This window comes from Thamnophis sirtalis, unplaced genomic scaffold (genome assembly GCF_051295495.1).
Source record: "Thamnophis sirtalis isolate CommonGarterSnake01/CBP01778 unplaced genomic scaffold, rThaSir2_p1.2 scaffold_5, whole genome shotgun sequence".
NCBI lineage: Eukaryota > Metazoa > Chordata > Lepidosauria > Squamata > Natricidae > Thamnophis > Thamnophis sirtalis.
This window is the reverse complement of record NW_028261385.1, coordinates 63,336,653-63,357,571: the sequence shown is the minus strand read 5'-3', so window position 1 is coordinate 63,357,571 and position 20,919 is coordinate 63,336,653. Positions and strand designations below refer to the sequence as shown.

General features: G+C 38.2%; 1 protein-coding gene across 1 annotated transcript; it reads right to left on the bottom strand.

Annotated features, from left to right (window-relative positions):
* Positions 1-2,890: 2,890 nt before the first annotated feature.
* On the bottom strand, positions 2,891-20,014 carry HSD17B3 (hydroxysteroid 17-beta dehydrogenase 3). The gene is made up of 11 exons (XM_087715110.1): positions 19,806-20,014; positions 18,135-18,181; positions 15,074-15,149; positions 13,547-13,654; positions 11,724-11,791; positions 9,826-9,861; positions 7,152-7,186; positions 6,227-6,308; positions 5,223-5,288; positions 4,762-4,911; positions 2,891-3,413 (listed from the first exon to the last, which is right to left on the bottom strand). Exons 1-11 carry the CDS (start codon positions 19,954-19,956, stop codon positions 3,318-3,320), a joined length of 915 nt encoding a protein of 304 aa, XP_087571236.1. The 5' UTR covers positions 19,957-20,014; the 3' UTR covers positions 2,891-3,317.
* Positions 20,015-20,919: the final 905 nt, after the last annotated feature.

Genomic DNA, 20,919 nt, shown 5'->3' with positions numbered 1-20,919 from the left:
TAGAAAGATGGCAAAGTAAAGTATCATAAAAACATTCTTTTTCAGTCAAATGGATGTCAGCAAATACTTGTCAAAGAAACATATTTGTACTGATACCATATCTCTAAATGACTTGAAAAATCCTCTTGACATGTGTAATTGTGAACATGTGAGATTAAATGTATACAGTCTTGGCAAATTTAAGAATTCTGGGAGTTGAAGTCCATAAATATTAAAGTTGCCAAGGTTGGACACTCCTGGTGTATATAGAAAATAATGCCACAGATCACTAAAGATACCTGTATGCTTGTGTGCACATACCTCCACAAAGTGAAAACAACCTTAACTGCTTTATAGATCTATATTTTTAGCCCAGCAGAGATGGTGACAATTATCAGATCAAGTTCTGCTGTTCCCTATATAACACTTATCAACATGTTTCTTGGGTCTCAGAGTTCCCTGTTCTTCTATCTTCACTCGCAGCCTTTCTTTTCAAGTGAAATTATTTTTAAAATAATAATATTTTTTTTAAATATATTTTTAAAATTATTGTTATGGCACTGTGGCAACCATTTCATGAATGGACGGTCCTGGCTCTCTCAAAGTAGCCCTAGAAACCCATGAGATCCTTACAAAATCCCAAATATAACCATTTACCAAAAAACCCCAAACACCTGGGGCTCCCTCGTTTAGTGAATCCTGTTCAATTAAGGAGTAATTTCCATTCCTTCCATAACTATTTCCCCAGATACTATGTAATTAATTTTTAAATGGTTCTATTTGAACCTAAAATTAATAAAATATTTGGATGTGATGTGACTATTCATACAAGCTGGACAACTAAAAGCTGTAGTGTTGTAGGTGGTTTGGGCTATCTGAATACACGCATGCATGCATGCATACATACATACATGCATACATACATTATTAGGCCTGTATAAATTATGGAGTCTGTGACACCCACTCAGATCAGGATATGGATTCAGAAAGGATTCTTCTGGAAGAAGTTAAGTCTACACAGCATTTGGAGAATGATGATGTCAGATAAGAGACAAGAAGTTGAAAATGATATCCAAAGCAAGAAATATGTCGATGTGAACTGGATGAGGCAGTAGAAAAGTATCGGCTAGTTTGAGAAAAGTACTAAGAACTCACTCCTCTGTGCACAATCCTTGCTGAAAGTTGCAAAGAATATGGGATATCTATTTTTTTTTAAGTGATCACATAGAGTAAATATTTTACTCAACTATTCCACCTAATTTCTTCTGGAACTTAAACATGTCCCAGTCAGTTTAAAATCTGAAATATATAACTGTGAAAGAATGTACATGTGGATGGAATGTTTAATTCAAAAATTGAACAATAATAACCACAAGTCTTCATCTGTTTCTATGTTTTTCGAATCTCTTGATAAAAATCAGCAGATAACTCTGGATATGTCATGGCTCATTTCCTATTCTGTAGTGTGACAGCAGAGAGCCACAGGATTGGTCTGAATACCAGTCAATCAATGGCTTCCTTGTAGCTTCTTGATTTGTTAAGTATTGGGTTTTTGCTGTTAAACAGACTAAGGTACAACAGTTTATTGTCTATTGATGATGGAATTCTTTAGCATCACAGTTTAATTAAAATCAAAGACATTACTAGTAACTATCTCTTTTTTCCATTTCTAAAAAGTAAGCAGAGTTTTATTTACACTGAAACTCACAGATGAGAACTAATGTTGTTCGCTAGTGTAGTCTCAATCAGCATTGACTTTCCCATCTGTTTTCATGATCTGATTTTATCATGTATGTACAAATCTTGTAAATATCTTGCCAAGAAAGGATTTAGTTGCCTGAACCAGAGGTGGTTTCCTATTGGTTCTGACTGGTTCAGGTATTTAGGTAGGTAGTAACTCAGCCTGCCACACCCCCGAACCAGTTCTATCAGTGGCACCATAGGCGGTGGCATCTTGTTTTTTGCTTCTGTGCATGCGCAAAAGCATTTTTAAAGTACTGCGCATGCACGCAGCGCATCCCTGAGTGAACCGGCAATAGCAGCAGCTGGAACCTACCCCTGGCCTGAACATATCTTTTATCGAGGAACCCAATACGGAGTACTGATTTTGTGGCCCCAAATTAAGTATTGACCATTTACTGAAAGATACTGCTTTCCTTGATGTTTGCTTAGAGGAGGAGAAAGAGAAGAATGGAAGGGCCAGCTACATCTTTAAAGTAGCTACTTTGACCTTCATTGTACCTAAGTAAACATTCCCTTACATCTTCACATGTCACGTGGCAATAACAGACCAAGTAATGAAAAAAATGTGGTAAGTGATTTATATGTGTGTTGGCAGTGTAAAAAAGAAGTGAGAGAGACCTTCAACATTCCCAGTTCCTTAACAAGTTTTCCAATCCAGTCAACCTAGTGAATTATAACCACATATTATCTGGTGAATATTTTTTTAATCAAAGTCTATTTTTGGGTTGATTCATTCTGAATTCAAGCAGTTGTCTTCAGATGTCGCTTGGTTGAATTACAGAAATTTCAACCAAGATACAGCTGAAGACAACTGCATGTGTTCAAGACTGAATCAACTCAAAAATAGACATTGATAAAAAGAAATACCTAATGCTAATTCTTTCTCAACAGGTATGGATATTATCAGTACATAGCTATTCTAATTATCACTCTGTGAACTGGTTGTTTGGATTTCAAAATAAAAATAAGGAAGATACAGAAGCAAAAGAGAAAACAAGTGACTTAGAATCAGCATTTATTAAGCTATAGAAAATGCAGGCGGATAAAAAATAGAAAAAGAGAGAGAGAGAGAGAGAGAGAGAGAGAGAATCAGAATTATATTTTAAAGCACATCTTCATTTCTTCTAAAGTGATTCCCATCTATCATTTAAAAAGAAGAGTATTATCCTTTAGGTTAAATCACTTTATTACACACAAACAAAATCAAATAATTGACTAGAATTATATGATAGTCAGCTTTGATTTACAGATGAAATACATACTAAATATATCATATCTCCATTTGCTCTTGTTCATACCTAACACACTGAACTTTTCCCTAAAATAATTATATACCATTATTTCCCACTAAAGCTATTGTGAAAATAAAATCAACAGTATAAATCATGGTTGGAAATCACAATGCTTAAAAATATGCATCAGCAAATAATGGAAGCAATAAAATGGGTAAACAAAGCAGAAATGAACACATGATTTTAAAAAAGATACTGAAGGGCTGTTTTCATGCATGTTTCAAAATCTTGCAATTAATCAAGTTGACTGCTGCTATAATTCATACTAGATCCTCAAGCAGGCTCACTGAGGTGGATAAGATGTTATCTTTTGATATGTTCCGTCATAAGACATATCACAGTTTCTTGTACTTTGTTGCTCTGGAGCAACCAAAAAGGAATACACTGTACAAATCGTGCCTTTATCAAAAGAAGGAGAAGGAGAGAGAGAGGGGGGGGGGGAAGATTACGGTAATTAATTCCACATATGATCTCACACTTTTATAATTTAGAACAACACAACATTTGGTGCCCTATAGCAAGACTAAGCTAAAGGCATTTTGGGGCCAGAGGCAGAGCTTCAAATCTCCCATCACAGGCATTATCATGCATGGCACCCAAATGCAGCCATGTTACTGTAGTATATTTAACACCTTTCCATGGCAGTGAAAATACCTTTAACAATACATTGGAAATCTTGTATTGTTGCTGCACATTTGTGCTTCAGCTCACCTCTCAGCAAGCTTCTAACAATTGTCTTTCTGGTTCCACTTGCATATTTTAAGTATAATAGATATTCAAGTAACATTGTGCCATCCAGATGTTTTTGATTCCCTTTGCCATAACATCCAAGCAGCATATCAACAATTGTGTTGGTTGGAGTTTAAGGTCATTAAAGTTTATCATGCATGGAAGGTACCAAGAAACAGTTTTGTCTACCACCAAAAGATCCAAGATCTTTCTTTAACCAAAAACGCCAGGAATTGTCTGGTTCCAAAGAACCTGGGATTTTCTACATGCAAAGCATGTGATGTAAGCTAGAAATCCTTCATCATTATAGTGTTATAAACATTCAGATGCAAAGCCATAATCAATATGGATTCGGTGAAGCACCAAAAAGATCTAAAGTTTTCTTCAGTATGGCATAATACAAAATCTATTATCTAAAGTATTCTCAATGTACAACCCCAAGTCTTTGCACCATACATGGCTCCCAGCTATTTTAAAGCCAATTTAATTTTCAGATTAAAAGAAAAATAGATATAAGAAGCAAGAATTAATTTTAAGTTTGTGATAGGATTCTTCACAAATCTCAAAAATTCAATGTGGTATTTGCATGGCCATATAAAATCGTATAATATATGGGCAGGCAACTGGTCTTCTTCCTTAGAAGACTAGTTTTGGTGTGTGAATTACTGACACTAAAATTACGGCTAGAGCATTAGTGTCTCATGTACTGCTAGCTAAAACTCAGAAGAACCTTTTGCAGCTTTTCAGACTAACCATTTTTTGTATTAAAAGGCATGAGTTTTCATGACTTACAATTTACTTCAACAAATGTGATCATAATCAACAGGCTTTTTAATAAAATGTATTAGTTGAAAAAAAATGCTACCAGACTCCTAATTTTTTGGCTACAATGAGCTGTGGACTTCAACTTCAAGAATTCCCCCGCCAGTCTTGAAGTCCACACATCTTCAAGTTGACAAGGTTGAGAAACATTGTGCTAGAGGAAAGCACTCAAACTCAAATTCATAACTCGGATTACCAAGATTTCATGGGCTAAACATCCAAATGTTTCATCACCAAATGTAACATATCTCAGTGACTCTCGTGCAAATTCTTCTGCTGTTTTGGTGATCAGATTGGGTTGCTTATGCATGATCATCGGAGTAGAAACAGCAAAGGGAGTCACTGCCTGAAATAAAGAGAAAAATAACAGTCACTGTTCCACATTCCAGAAAATGCTGTAAATTGTAACATGTTCATACTTCATTTGAATAGATAGATAGATAGATAGATAGATAGATAGATAGATAGATAGATAGATAGATAGATAGATAGATGATGATAGATAGATATAAAGAAGGAAAAGGAGTTTTTATAAGAAAAGAAGACTTATTATAAGGAGAAAAGAAAACATGATAAAAAATTCCAAAGCCCCCAACATGCAATCTATTCAGTTGATTTGATGCTTACTGCAAAAAGACAGAAAGAAAATGTAATTACCTGTATCACAATTCCTTTTGATTGATATTCCACTTGAAGTGCTTTGGAAAATGAATATACAAAAGCCTAGGTAGAATTACAGAGAAATCAAGGGACAGTTTTAAAGACTATGACATTGATTGTACATATTTGTCAAATTATTTGGTTGATTACATTCAAAACCCTTTTTCAAAATCTTTCCATTTTTTCCTCTCTGTCACTACCTAATGTCATTGCTGACTAGTTCTTTTCTATTGAGAATATAGAAAGTTGCACCTACATTCAGTTCTGTTAATTCAGGTATAAAAGACCCCTTGAGACATTCACAAAATATATATTAATTTGGAAAACAGGATTATCCAGGAATCCCAATCACAAGAGAGCTGCATATATTCTCTCTCTATAGTGAACTGAGTTATTTTTTTATAAGTAACATGTTCAGGTATTCCAAATAACTATTTGAAAAAAGAATAATAATTTAAGAACTGGGACAGATAAACAAGCTTGCTATTATAATAATGGGGAAGAAAGATGAAATGGCTCAAAATAAACTGAGTTTACCCAATTCTCTCCCTCTTGTTTTGGACAAATCATATTCATTTTCTGGTAACTTTTTTTTAAAGTAACTTGGGATTAAAACAAAAATACACAAAGTTTCTGCCCTTTTTTTGTCTTGCTTAATTTGTGCCAGCAGACTAATAAATAAATGTGTATATCATGGGCTGATGGGATGTTGTCCTCTGTTCCCATTTCATCAGTTCATGGGAGAAAAAAAAACATTTTTTCTTTGGTTTTCCAGTTTCTTTAACATCAGGACTCTGAATAACCTTTGCAAGATTCATCACAGTCTTGTAATGGGGGTATGTCCGATTTTAGCTTTTAATAAAGAACATCAGGAACAGCCCAGCTGTTCAGATCTCCCTTTAGGGAAGCCTAACTCCACTATGACAAGGTATTTTCGTAGTCTCATAACACCAATAACAATTGATAAAATCTAAAACACACAAAAAAAATTCAAGTCATACCTTAGATGCAGAATAGAGTGTATATAAAGGGCAAGGAAAGGTGCCAAGGGCTGATGAAATGTTAAGAATTAGACCTTTGTTTCTGAAATGCAAAATGAAAATAACTTTCAGGTATCTTGGACACACTAAACCAGTGGTGAAATTCAATTTTTTTACTACCGGTTCTGTGGGCGTGGCTTGGTGGGCAAGACAGGGGAAGGATACCGCAAAATCCCCATTCCCTCCACACTCCTGGGGGAAGGATATTGCAAAATCTCCATTCCCACCGCACTCCTGGGGAAAGGATACTGCAAAATCTCCATTCCCACCCCTCTCTGGGGCCAGCCAGAGGTGGTATTTGCTGGTTCTCCAAACTACTCAAAATTTGTGCTACTGGTTCTCCAGAACTTGTCAGAACCTGTTGAATTTCACCCTTGCACTAAACTAATATGCTTACTCAGGTTTCATAGATGCCAGTACTTACCCAAGCTCAATTTTCTTAGATCATTAAAGATTTATGGCATTTCATTGAGTTAACAAGTATTTACCCTCATATAAGACAAGGCCTGCAAGATCCCTTTCTTTCCTTTGATGTTTGGAGAAATCCACATTTAAAAAATCTGCCATAATGTATATCTTTCAAGGCCAATCTGCAAACTGCTAGAATTTAACTAATGGGTTCAAATGCCTGGTGATTAGCAGTTTCAGTTGCTTAATTTATGGACAGAAGAGAATTGTTATGGAATATCCTTTCTATGATATTGAATGAGCTGCATATGTATATTCTGTGATATGGCCTAATATCTGGTTTGCGACTATGCAGTACTCTGGAAAATGGTGTAATTTATGCCAACTCAAATCAGCCCAAAGTTCATTAAAATCAAAAAGCTTCCCTAAAGAAAATAATAAATAAATAAATAAGTTATAATGTGGAAAATTGCTTTACCTTGCCACCATTTGTTTCAAAATGATTCGTGTCATCTAAAAAAAAAGAATAATTAAAATTACATCTCATAGCTTGTTTGAGGCAATTCAGCAAACATTGGCAATATAGCCACTGCGATGCCCTAAACATATGGATTCCCAAATATTAGATATTGACCGTGTGTGTGTGTGTATGAGAGAGAGAGAGAGAGAGAGAGAGAGAGAGAGAGAGAGAGAGAGAGAGAGACAGAGACAGAGACAGAGACAGAGACAGAGACAGAGACAGAGACAGAGACAGAGACAGAGACAGAGAGACAGAGAGAGACAGAGAGAGACAGAGAGAGACAGAGACAGAGACAGAGAGAGAGATAGAGAGACAGAGAGACAGAGAGACAGAGAGACAGAGAGACAGAGAGGGTGGAGGGAGGGAGGAAGATACTTTTTTTCTTTTATTTAAAGTACTTCACCGTCTGAAAACATTCATAGAATTGTTGAGTCAGAGGGTTCCATGAAGGACATAAATTTAAGCTGATTGCCAAATGCCCCAAATTCAACCGTATCAGTGTTGAAATTCATTTTTTTTTACTACTGGTTCTGTGGGTGTGGCTTGGTGGACGTGGTGTGGCTTGGTGGGCATGGCAGGGGAAGGATACTGCAAAATTTCCATTCCCACCGCATTCTGGGGCCAGCCAGAGGGGGCATTTGCTGGTTCTCCGAACTACTCAAAATTTCTGCTACCGGTTCTCAAAACCTGTCAGAACCTGCTGGATTTCACCCCTGAACTTCATGATTGGACTGTGCACAGCAGTCATAACTGTTTAAGGAAAGGTCATAAGTAACATTTTCTAAATTCATTGTAACTTTGACCAGTCATTAAACAGCTGATTGTAAGTTGAAGACTACCTGTACTCTCATCATTTCAAATGTATCCTCCATCCAGTGGTGGGTTGCAGGCGGTACGCCCTGGTAGGGGCGTACCGGAGCCTGACCGGAGCACCGGGTACCATTCTGACACAGTGCGCCAGAGGGCCCACCCGCCTGCCCGAGCTCCTTACCTGTCCTTTAAAGCCTTCGGTGCTTCCGCGCACACGCATGAAAGGTACAGCCCCTGCGCAACACTCCGCCGAGCAGCTGGAGTGTCACAGAGGCTTGCGGAGGCATCATTGGAAGGTACAATGCATGTGTGCGCCACACATGTTCATGTGGAGGACGCCGGGCCCCGTTGCAACTGTACCGGTTGCAACGGGATCCGAAACCCACCACTGCCTCCATCCTAAAAAAATATGGATTCAAGTAGCAAGAAAATCATCTTGCACCTTGTTAAAGCAAACTAATGAGAAATTATAGTCAGAATTTTCCATGAATGCTTCCAGGTAAGGCTTTTGTTATGCATATGTTTCTTCCATATTTTTCCTGCTAGAAGAGGAAAAAAACAGACTTGCCAATAGGGGAAGGTACAGTTCCTTAACTCTGCTGAGGCTGCACTGAATAGTATTTTTGACAAATCGTCAAATCTAAAATCAAAGGGCCTATTTAGAAATGCATACAGAGACCAAAATATTTTGCATCTTTTGTTGGTTTGTTTTTGTTGGTTTGAACCAACAAAAGTGTTTGAACAAATATCAAAGGAGCAGCTGTCAGATTCTGTTTAGGGGAAAAAAAGCATTTGATATCACCTAAAGATGTTTGAGATAAGTTATAAACAAAAGCAGCTTTTCCTGATAGCTCAGAAGGAAATGTGATAGTGAAGGCTTTAGTATCATATTATTAGCTAAAACTGCAGTGAACTTGTATCGGTTCAAATTATGTTGCTGTCCCAAATTGTTAAGAAAGAAATCCTAGTTTTGGCAGGACAAGAGTCAAGAACTAAATGCTGCATTATAATACTTTTAGAGGGAAAGAAAACTCAGCCAGTGATCATTCTGCTGAAGTAAAGGCATTATACACAAAGAAAGGAATTATGACAGATATTCAAAAACAGTCTTATCAGTGCCACCCCTTCCCCGGTTAAGAAAACTGAAAATTGACCTTCATGTTTACATAAACCTCAGCTGATTAAAGATAGTGATAACAATTATTAAAGATAAAGATAACAATTTTTCTATTGAAGGAGGCATGCTCAAAACAATCCAGCCATTTTCTATGGTGTTTGGAGGCGAGGTACAGGCTTTAAGCCTGTTGGTGTCCTAAACTAGCACTCATTTTGTTTTAAAAAGAACATTGTGGGAAATTGTGTCCATGTACTTTCCTACATTGCCTATAGCTAAATGATAAGCAAAGATACTATATATCTGTTTTCACATATTTACCACTAAAATTCTTTTGATTGTATGATGTGATGGGAAACTGGCATGTCCAGCTTTAGAAATTTTGTTTTGCTATCACACACTAGCCATATTCAGTTTTAGCTAGCCTAGGTGGTTACCCCTTCTGATGTCATGTCTCAACATCCAAAGAGGAACCAGCATAAAAGTAAAATGGAGGAACAGAAAACTATTGGGTGCAAATGATACAACAGAAGGAGAAGAGTTGTGTAAGTACCATCCTTAGTCTGAGGGATGACAAAGAGTTGCAACCCAGCAGCTTGTGGAAGCCAGGCGTTGTCAATGTCTGTGCTTCTTTGCATTCAGTTCAAATGTCATACCTTGCTTTTTGGCAAACAAACATAAAGAGCTTTTCTGGTCTGTAATACATACCTTAGTGACAGACATGATGTTGCAATTAATGAGGTCCTGTTGAAAATAATAAATGGATTACATGGCAGTTGTGCTGATTTAAAGAAAATAACACGCTCAGAAAATTCAGTTTGACCTCAGTTTCTAAAATGAGATGTTTAAAAATCTGTTCCCATCAAGGCTGCATGAGCCTTCTTGTTTCATGAGGATTAATTTTCTTATATAGGATAAGTCAGACATTATTTAGCAAGATGGCTTGTATCACAGGTGGGGTCCTACGGTTTAACAACCGGCTTGCTGAGCGCGCATGCGCAGTTTACAGAATACTTAGCAATAGCAATAGCAGTTAGACTTATATACCGCTTCATAGGGCTTTTAGCCCTCTCTAAGCGGTTTACAGAGTCAGCATATTGCCCCCAACAACAATCCGGGTCCTCATTTTACCCACCTCGGAAGGATGGAAGGCTGAGTCAACCCTGAGCCGGTGAGATTTGAACAGCCCAACTGCAGAACTGCAGTCAGCTGAAGTAGCCTGCAGTGCTGCATTTAACCACTGTGCCACCTCGGCTCTACCTTATCTTTTGGATTACTGCTTGGGAAGGAAAACAGCTGAGGCACAGCAATCCACTCTGCCGCACAACTCAGTTGGGAAGATAAAGGTAGGTAAAGTGCATGGGTAGGCGTGTGGGCCCACTTGCTCATGGGAGTGAACTGGTTCGCTACCAACTGATCTTCGGAGTCCGAAATGGTCCGAACCGGTAGAATCCCACCCCTGGCTCGTATGTAGCACAAGTCAATCTTCCACAATCTGACATTTTTCTTTTCAATAAAATTGGTATTTTGCTGCAGAAATAAACATCTTGACTGCCTACAATCCAAAGCAACCATTTTGTAATGTCCCATTACACTTCCTCCAACATCCAATTGTGTCCAGAAATGCATGTTTGATTCTAGTCAAAATGTCAGGCAAGAACAACCAGATCCACACATGCAGAGTTCACTTTATTATGCTCTGCCTATGATACATGAATCTCCCCAGACTAGAAGACTTCTCTTGGGAACAATAGATCAGGCTCCAAAGAAATTAGTGGGAGTCAATCCTAGCCTTTTGCCATTTGTATAGTGAATCCAGGCTTACTCTGTGCTTGAATTATCCTCCCTACCAGGTTGAGTGCTTCGTGACACAAAATTTCATTAAAAAATATTCAAACGTGAATCAAGGGTCAATCAAATTTAGAAAACTTGATTATTGGCTACCTATTTACTTCAACAAAACTTAGTCCCATATTCTAGAGAATATGGGAGATGATTAGGATTTTAGATAATATGGGGGATGATCACAACAGAAATATACAAGAGCTATTACATGAAGCATTCTTTAAGCCCTGATAAACAAGATAGTATTTGGGAAGAGGCTCAACCTTGAATGCTGGAGTATAAGAAGGAGGGGTAGTAAAGCACAGTTGAGCTTACAATACTCTGTGTTATAGTTCAACTCAATAAAGTATTATTTTATAGTTCCTGTGGAATTGATTCTCTGGTTTAGCTGATACATTGGTGGGTTGCAGGCGGTATGCTCTGGTATGGGCATACAGGTGCCTGCCCGGAATGCCGGGTACCATTCCAGTACGGTGCTCCAGAGGGCCCATCTGCCCGCCCGAGCTCCTTACCTGTATTTGAGCTCTTCAGCGCTTCTGTGCACACACATGGAGCGGATGGCGCCGAGCAGCTGGAGCATTGCGGAGGCGCCGCAAGAGATAAGGATGCATGCACAAGCTGCATGCGTTCATGTGGTGGACGCTGGGCCCTGTTGCAACCTTACCGGTTGCAACAGGATCCGGAACCCGCCACTGGGCTGATAGTACATTTTGTATGAAAAAAAATACATGATCTTATTACTATTATAGAATAATCCTTACCTCATCTTTGTCTGGAATATTAAGAAAATGGCATGGAAAGCGATTAGGTAGCATCCCAACATTGTTAACTAATAAAAAAAGGGAGGAGGGGAAGCAAATTAGAATCATAAAATACAGTGAAACTATTAGGGCCTCTGGATCACATGCAGCCCAAAGTCACACTCTTTTGGTTTCCACAGCATCTCCTAAGTTGTACTGGCATTTTCATTTTCAGAAAAACTCAATGTTTCTCTGCTGAAAAATGAAGAAAGAGACCAAAGCATTTACGCCCTTGTCTTTTTTGATGAAATCACCAGCTCCCTATGATAGGCTCTCAACCCTGACCGAAAATGCTTTTTTCTGAAGTTAGAGAATACACAGAATCCATTCAGATAAACATGATGGTTCAGTGTTGTTTTCTAATAACACTAATGTCAGATCAACCGTGTCTGCCTGATGAAGACAATTGAATGGTATGTAAATTTAAAGGCTACAAGAAGAGAAACTATCATACACAATATTTTGCTGAGTAATTTATTGGGATGCTCTTCAGCCATGATTCAGGCTGGGTTATAGTACCAAGCAACATTGGTACCCTGTTTCCCTGAAAATAAGCCCTCCCAGAAAATATTGCAACAGAACCGCAGCCATGAGGTGACCACGCTGGCCACTTCCTACACCAAAAATAATAAGACCTCCCTAAAAATAAGGCCAAGCGCTTATTTTGGGGATAAAAAGAAAATAAGACCCTGTCTTATTTTCAGGGGGGTCCACAGTAGCATATGTGAGCAATTTTTGGAGGGCTCTGGATGTGGGTAATACAGTCCTTCTGGTCCTTCTGGATCCCTCAGTGGCTTTTGATACTATTGACCTTATTGACCTGACTTCAAGAACTGGGAGTGGAGAACACTACTTTGCAGTGATTCTCCTCCTTTCTCTGTGGTCGTTAGCAGTCTATGTTAGTAGGAGAGGAGGGGTCCAATCCTGAGCCCCTATCATGTGGGGTATTTAATGACACAAGTCTCTCTCTCTCTTTCTTCTTATCTAATTTATAAGAAGCCACTGGGAGAGGTCATTCATCAACATGGGATTTGGTATCAGTAAGCTGATGTGTAGAGGGTACCCAATTATATATTTCTACGCCATGCTACGCAAGTGACGCTCATCAGATGCTGACCTAATGCCCGGAGGTTGCAAGGTCTTGGATAGAAAGAAGCTGGCTATGACACAATCTTAGCAAGGTGCAGTGTTTGTGGGATTTTGGTCCATCAGGGTCAGAAGAGCAGAGATTTCTGACTCTAGACAGGTAACACTCTTCTATATAGGGAAAAGGTAAAAAGGGCAACTGACAAACATTGTTTTTATCAGTTGTTGTTAGTTGTTAGTTGTGAAGTCATATCCGACCAATCATGACCCCATGGACAATGTTCCTCCAGGCCTTCCTGTCCTCTACCATCTTCTGGAGTCCATTTAAGCTCATGCCTACTGCTTCGGTGACTCCATCCAGCCACTTCATTCTCTGTCGTCCCGTTCTTCTTTTGTCCTTAATCTTTCCCAGCATTAGGCTCTTCTCCAGTGAGTCCTTCCTTCTCATTAGGTGGCCAAATTATTTGAGTTTCATCTTTTTAAAATCTTTTTTATCAGTATCCCCAATCAAAGTAGTGGTTAAAAATCAAATTCTTTTCAATTCTGGTTGCTTTTATTGATGGATGAGTTTTTAAAAACCTTACGAACATTTTAATGTTCAAAAAAATGGTTACATTTAACTAATTCATAAAAAGGAACACCTCTTTCAACCAGTTTAATTTTTGGTGACTTCATTTTTCTATTCTTGGTTAACTTACCCAAAATTCCAATTTCTAATCCTTGAAGATTTTCTTCAATGTTTTCATATATGTCATTTTCTGTGAAGTCAGCTTGTATGATTTTCACAGTTCTCTTAGTTGTTTGCTCTGCATGGAGGAGAAAGAGGGAGTTTCATTTTAATTTATTTTCTCCTATAATTGAATTAAGTTTAAATAGATTAAATCTATGAGCACACCAAAGCAGGGACCTTCCCTGGAATATTACATTCATTTAAACATATTTGGAGCCAATATGCTGTTTATAAAAGTGGCAGAACCACTGGAAAACAGTTACTATACGACTTAATATCAGATATTCAATTAATTCATACCCAATGCTGGAAGTCACATAATGAACAAGAAGGAGCTTCCAAAATTTATTGTAACTTTTACTAAAATTTTATTTTAGCAAAAATGACACGTTTTGTTTCTTTAATGATTAACAGATGATTTAGCATATAAGCTTTAGTATTAATAAATTTCGGTCAAATCCTTAGTAAGCAAGGCACAAAGTGATCATGTGTTATGCGATGAATAAATCAATTTTTGTCTTCCAGCAGTTTGTGGTGTTTTGCTATTAGATTCAATAGAATTTTCTTGAGGAAGATAGAGTGAGTCATGGGGCAAGATTACCTCTACTGCTGTTGCAAGGTTTCTTTAATTGATGATATGTTAGTTCAATAAAAATAGCTTTAGAACAATATAATGCATTATTTTGATCTATTGATCATAATGACATTTGAAACATAATACATGTCGTTCTCGCTTTCTGACTTTTTGTTCAGTGACTGAAATTACAATGGTGCAGAAAAAGATGATTTGTGACCTGACCTCAAAGTTGCAGCTGTCACAACGTCCCTGCAGTCACCGATCACAATTCAGGCAATTGACACACATTTACGATGGTCACATTACCCACAGTGATGTGGTCACCATTTGTGGCTTTCACAGTCAGTTGCCATCAAGCAAAGTCAAGAGGGAAGTTGCAGGAAGTTGCAAATTGTGGTCAAGTGATGTTGCATTTCACCCACTGTGATTCACTTAATAAACTGCTAGTCCTAACTTCAAATTGAATGTGAGCATAATTTGTACAGGAAGCCATGATGGTTCATTTAAAAAATAAAATAAAATTCCACAATTGCACTTTATTTAAATTTAACTGAATTAAGCCTGATATCCCTACCCAGGCATTATTCTAGAATTTAAAGCTTTCTGCCTGCAGTATTAAACCAGTGTTCTTTCTCTCTATTCCCATCCTCTAAATCAGTGTTTCTCAACCTTGGCGACTTTTAAGTCCTGGGGACTCAACTCCCAGGATCTTCCAGAGTTGACGTCCCCAGGACTTAAAGTCGCCAAGGTTGAGAAACACTGCTCTAAATGTAATATTCAGTCTGATTAGACTTGAAAGCTTGCTCATTGTTTTGTATCATTTTTGCTTTATTCTAATGAAGATTTTTTTTTCTGCTGTGAGGCTACAATGTGAACATGAGACATATTTGCCAAAGTTCCTTCTTTTTAGAAACTTACCAATTTCCAAGGCTACCTTCTCCATGTTTTTGAGTGACCGACTTATGAGAACCACATTTAACCCATGCTTGGCAAGCTGAAAAACAAAGTTTAGCAATATTTAAAATTTTATGCTGAATTAATGGAGCATCTCCTATGTGAAAAAGCATGCTTAAATGCTGTAAACCCAGTCCCACCATTTAGAAGAATTGAGCATGGGTATTTGTGGGTGTGTCTTTGCATATTTACTGTGTAAAATTTAATACATTCTCTTTATATGATTTCATGAAGAAAATCAATGTGGTTTCTAGAAGTCAAAAATATCTTTGCACATCATCAATTAATCAATCTTTGTATGAGTGTGTTCCAAAAATCACCTAAAAATTCTCTTCTCTGTAAACTAAAATATCCAAGACTTTTTATAGATTATAGGGTGACTACTCAAAATACTTTGTTTTTTATCTTTTACATTTTTTATAGCTATTTTCTTTCCTGGTTTAAAAATATGGTGTCATAAAACAGTGTTAGATCTTGAAAGAAGTATATTGAGTTTTCACTGGTTTGTTGTTTGGTATGATCCATCACACATAGGTCCCAATTTCCTTCAGCTGAAATAGCAATATTCTGTGCAAACAGGTGGCTTTTATCTCACCCCCTGGAATCTGATGCCATGGAAAGCATCTGATGATACTATCAATTTATTGACAAAAAGCTCAGTTCACTTCCTGGATTTGAAGCCATCTTAGCAGTGGGGGAATTCACTTACCTTCCCTACCGGTTTGTAAATGTGAGTGCACTTCCACATCTGCACATGCACACCACCTTCTTGGCATGTGCAGAAGGTCGTGCATTATGTCGGGGTGGGTGGGCGGAGCCTCACGCATCCGCCACTAGTGGTTCACCTGAACCAGAGAGAACCGGCAGAATACCACCTCTGATGCATAGTAATGTCCATAGACATCTTTATCATGCAGAACACAGTCTGTTTGTATCAAGTTGTTCTGAACCCAGATAATTATTGTAGGCAATAGATTGTCCCTGTATTAAAGCAAAGTATTTTTTAAAGTATTTTTGTATTACTGTTCTTATGCAAGAGGGGACATGATGGCTCAGCAATTAAAGAAACTGAGCTTGAACCTAGGTTCAAGACCCAGGAGCTGTGCAAAAGTGTGAGTTCCCATTCCTGCCTCAGCTCCTGCCCACCTAGAAGTTCGAAAGCATGCAAATGTGAGTAGATTCATAGGTACCACTTCAGTGAGAAGGCAACAGTATTCTATGCACCCTTGGCATGTAGCCATGCTGGCCACATGACCATGGAAATTGTTGGCCAAGAAATGGAGATGAGCACTGTGCCCTAAAGTCAGACATGATTCGACAGGGAAACCATTACCTTTTGCTCTCATGCAAATTGATGGGAAAGAAATTAGTATTTATAAAAGAACACAATGCCAATGGAAATTTAGATCAATTCTCATGGTTGGGGTAGGGGCAGTTTATGTTGTCTTTTAGTAGTGTGGTTGAATGGCAAATATTTCACTCTGTCACCATCCTGCCAGTGATCTGTAGCAGGAGGTTACAGGTTCTCAGATGTCAATTAAAGCTGAAGAAAGGGGGAACTTATTTTTTTCCTACCATTCAGGGGCATGCATGGGCATGTACCAGAGTGGTAGATAGATTGGTGGAATGATTTTTGTTGTTAGTTGCAAAGTCATGTCTGATCCATCACGACCCCACGGACAATGTTCCTCCAGGCCTTCCTGTCCTCTACCATCCCCCTGAGTCTATTTAAGCTCATACCTACTGCTTCAGTGATTCCATCCAGCCACCTCATTCTCCGTCATCCCCTTCTTCTTTTGCTTTCAATTTTTCCCAGCATTAAGCTCTTCTCCATTGAGTCCTTCCTTCTCATTAGGTGGCCAAAGTATTCAAGTTTCATCTTCAGGATCTCATCTTCTAAAGAGCAGTCAGGGTTGAGGTCCTCTAGGATTGACCGGTTTGATCGCCTTGCAGTCCAAGGGACTCATAGGAGTCTTCTCCAGCACTATAGTTCAAAAGCCTCAATTCTTTGGCGTTGAGCCTTTCTTATGGTCCAACTTTCACAACCATACATTGCAACTGGGAAAACCATAGGACCGTGATGGCGGAGCCATTTGTCAGGGTATGTGGGGTGTTGCCCTGTCAGCTGACTTCGGCCTTCTTTTGAGGCCATTTTTCGCCCTCCTGAAGGCTCTGGAGGGTGAAAAAAGGTCCTACAGACAAACTGGAAGTCACTTCCAGTTTGCTCACAGGGCCAGTTTTTGCCCTCCGGAGCCTTCACGGAAGCCTCCTGAAGACCCCTGAAGGCTCCAGAGGGCGAAAAACGGACCTACAGGGAACCCGGAAGTTCGGGAATGGTGACTTCCAGTTTGTCTGTAGGGCTGGTTTTTGACCTCCAGAGAAGGCTCCAGAGGTTGAAAATTGGCCCTACAGACAAACCGGAAGTCACCATTCCTGAACCTCCGGGTTCCCCATAGGTCCATTTTTCACCCTCTGGAGGATTCAGGGAAGCTCCGGAAGCCTCCAGAAGCTTCAGGGAAGCTCCAGAGGCCGTCTGCAGGAAGGGTGGGGGATGCTGTTTTTGCCCTCCATAGGCTCCTAGAAAGCCTCTGGAGCCTGGGAAGGGCGAAGAAACCATGGAAAAAATGGGGGTGGGGTTGCTGGTCGTGCACATGTGTGCACGGGATGTGTGTGGTGTGCATAGCATTATGGGTGTGGCATACCGGCGCATGACCCCCCCCCCTATGTTCTCCCATGTTTTTGGCACAGCAGCCAAAAAAGGATCATCATCTCTGCCATAGGTGGAATGATATATAACCATAAATACCATTATGGCTACCCCCTTATAACTCTAACATTGGCATTCCAGCAATGAAGTAAAAAACAACAACACCTGACACCTCTTTGGGAAGGCAAAAAAATCTTTCAAGATGTTGGAAAATGAATTTTGGCACAGTATTAATGATAAACTATTTACAAACATATAAGAATGTATTTTAAACTATCTGAGCCCAAAATATTTGGTCATAAAATACATGTTTACTACCTCCAAGGAGTAGGCTCTTCCAATTCCATCTCCTGCTCCAGTGACCACTAAAAAGAAAAAAAAAAGAATATAATCTTTAAATATCTTATTCCCTTTATACATCTTAATATGTGCCTATATTTCCCTCTCACTTTCATCTTCAGAGGTAAGACAGGTAAGGGCCTTGCAAATACATTTGATCTAATTTATATTAGAACAAAGTTTTTATTACATTAGTTTTGAAACAGCATGGAAAGCAGCAAATGGGGAATTTGGTGATTTGGTTTTATAATACACATCAATCAAATTGCTTGTCTAGAATCTCTTTAAATTGCAGCCAAGGCTATACTTGCTGGGAAGTGGAAAAAAGAAGTTAGATTACTCAAAAGGTTGTACTTTAAGAGAGTTTGAAATTAAAGGCAGACATTGTCTTAAATGTAGTAAAAGTCCGAATACCAAAAGTCAGAAGAAAGTAAATTATTACTTAATTTCTTGGACCCTGCTTTAGGAAGATATGGACTCAGTAAAATTCACTGAACATTCTTCACCTGGATATAATAACAGATCTAAGCGAGAAGCTATACAATATTATAGAAAGTCAGTGCATAATTGAGAAAATATTGTTTATAGAAAATATGGGAATGAGATATCCAATCATGATGTATCTAAAAGTAAAAATCTGTCCTTTCTCTGAAAAAATAAATATTGGTGAATTCGAGGGCATTTTCTATAGACATAGGAAGTAACATCTTTACAAATCCTCTATTTTTTCTTAATTCCTGACCATCAGAACATCATGCTTTCAATAAGACTTGATCCTAGGAGAGGGCACTTAGGACTGCAAATTAATTTCACAGGGCTCATATTGCTTACATTTGTTTCCTTCCAAGAATTTACTTTGCAATGATGTAGCAAAAATACCCCTGTAGAAAATTGTAAGAGATTAGGGAAAAGAAAACCTGGGGCAGTTCAGCAATCATAAACCTAGTATGGTTGTGATACAATTTTACCAACTTCTAATAAGATAACCTGTTTGTTTGTTTCTTTTTCTGCTGAAGATACATGCAGATTTGAATGAGAAATTTTAAAAAAACACCCAGTGGTTCTCAATATTTTATGTCTTCTCATCCAATCCTTCTCCCTTTATCAAAGAATATAAATCCCAACAAGAATCTCTTCTCAGGAATGGCAATTACATGTTTACAGGTGATCTAAGATACATAATTAATGGTTAAAATTCCAGTCTTATTCTGTGATGCATCCCCACCATTAATGAACTACATTCCAAAAGAAAAGAGAAAAATTATTTGCATGTAGAAAATGAGGACAGATACAGAATTATACTGGGGAAAAAATAAAGACACACATTCCCATGAAATAGCAATTGCATTCTTGAAAAGCAGAACATTTAGTATTACAAATATATAAAATTGCATAACACAAACAAATAGCCAGTTGGATTCTAAGTCATTACTTGCCCATTTTTCCAAATAAAGGGAAATCATTTTCTATGCTCTGCAGTAAAAAAAGAAAATGAAAGGAACCCTGTAGCAATGCATTAGAACAATGACACAAGTTCCTATCTTTCTCTAGACTTTCAGAAATAAACCATATGGAAAATTGACTTTCTAGCACTGAACTAATATTTTTCCCCTTCACATTGGCATATAAAAATAGCAAAGGTGCCTTTACCTGCCCATTCTCCCATTGAACGAAAATAAGATGGAGGCAAAATATTCCATATGTAAGGAAGAAAATACTTCAAAAACCAAATGCACTTTAGCAGGAAAATGGAACAACAGATGCCTCCAAGGAGAGCAAGCAGTGGCTGGATTTCATCCATGAGGAGCTGATAAAAGAAGAGCTTGGACAAGTGCTGAAACAGTCTTTGCTTTTGTCCAACCTACAACTACTTTGAAAGCTGGGCTGGTAGAAGAGAAATAAATATACCCAATCATAGCTTCTGACATCATTTGAATCTTGTTCCATGGATTACACTCAGAATAATAACAAAATGATGTCTTCGTCCTGATATGTAACAGTATAGTAGAAAAACAAATCAAACATGAATTCCAGAGCCAAGTTGATACTTTTCTGTTCTTTTTATAAAAATAACACAATGTTTGGGCTTCTTGAGATGAGCTCATTCCTAATACATGGAAGATGTCATGATGTCACATCATCTGATGGTGTTGATCTGGTCTCTCAATTTGTTACTGAGAGTTACTGTTATCTCCTTGCTTATAAATTTCACTAACCCTATAGAAAAGAATGGAATGGAATAGAATTCTTTATTGGCCAAGTGTGATTGGACACACAAGGAATTTGTCTTAAGATTTTTATATATCATCATTGAATTTGCTGTTGTTTCAGGCAACATTATTTAGTGGATACCTTAGCAATCTTCTATTCAATAATAAATCCCATTAAATACATTAGATGGCAAATATAGGATTGCAATCTATATGTCACCTTTCCTTCAAATGGAAAGATTAGCATTACTATTACTACTAATATTACTACAACTACGACTGTGGATGACGAGCCAAAAGTACATACTTCAGAAGGAGCACAGTAAGAATATGAATTTGTTTATGACTATTCCTGAACAGAGAAGTGCATGAGTGTTTAAACATGTGCTGGGACCAGAGGTGGGTTCCTACCGGTTCAGACTGGTTTGGCCAAACTGGTAGTAAAAATTGGGACTGGCTCTTTGAACTGGTAGGACCAGCAGACTGGCCACACCCCTGAACTGGTCCAGTCCTCTGGCCTGTCCCTGCTCGCTCGCCCCGCACGCCTGGTGGCT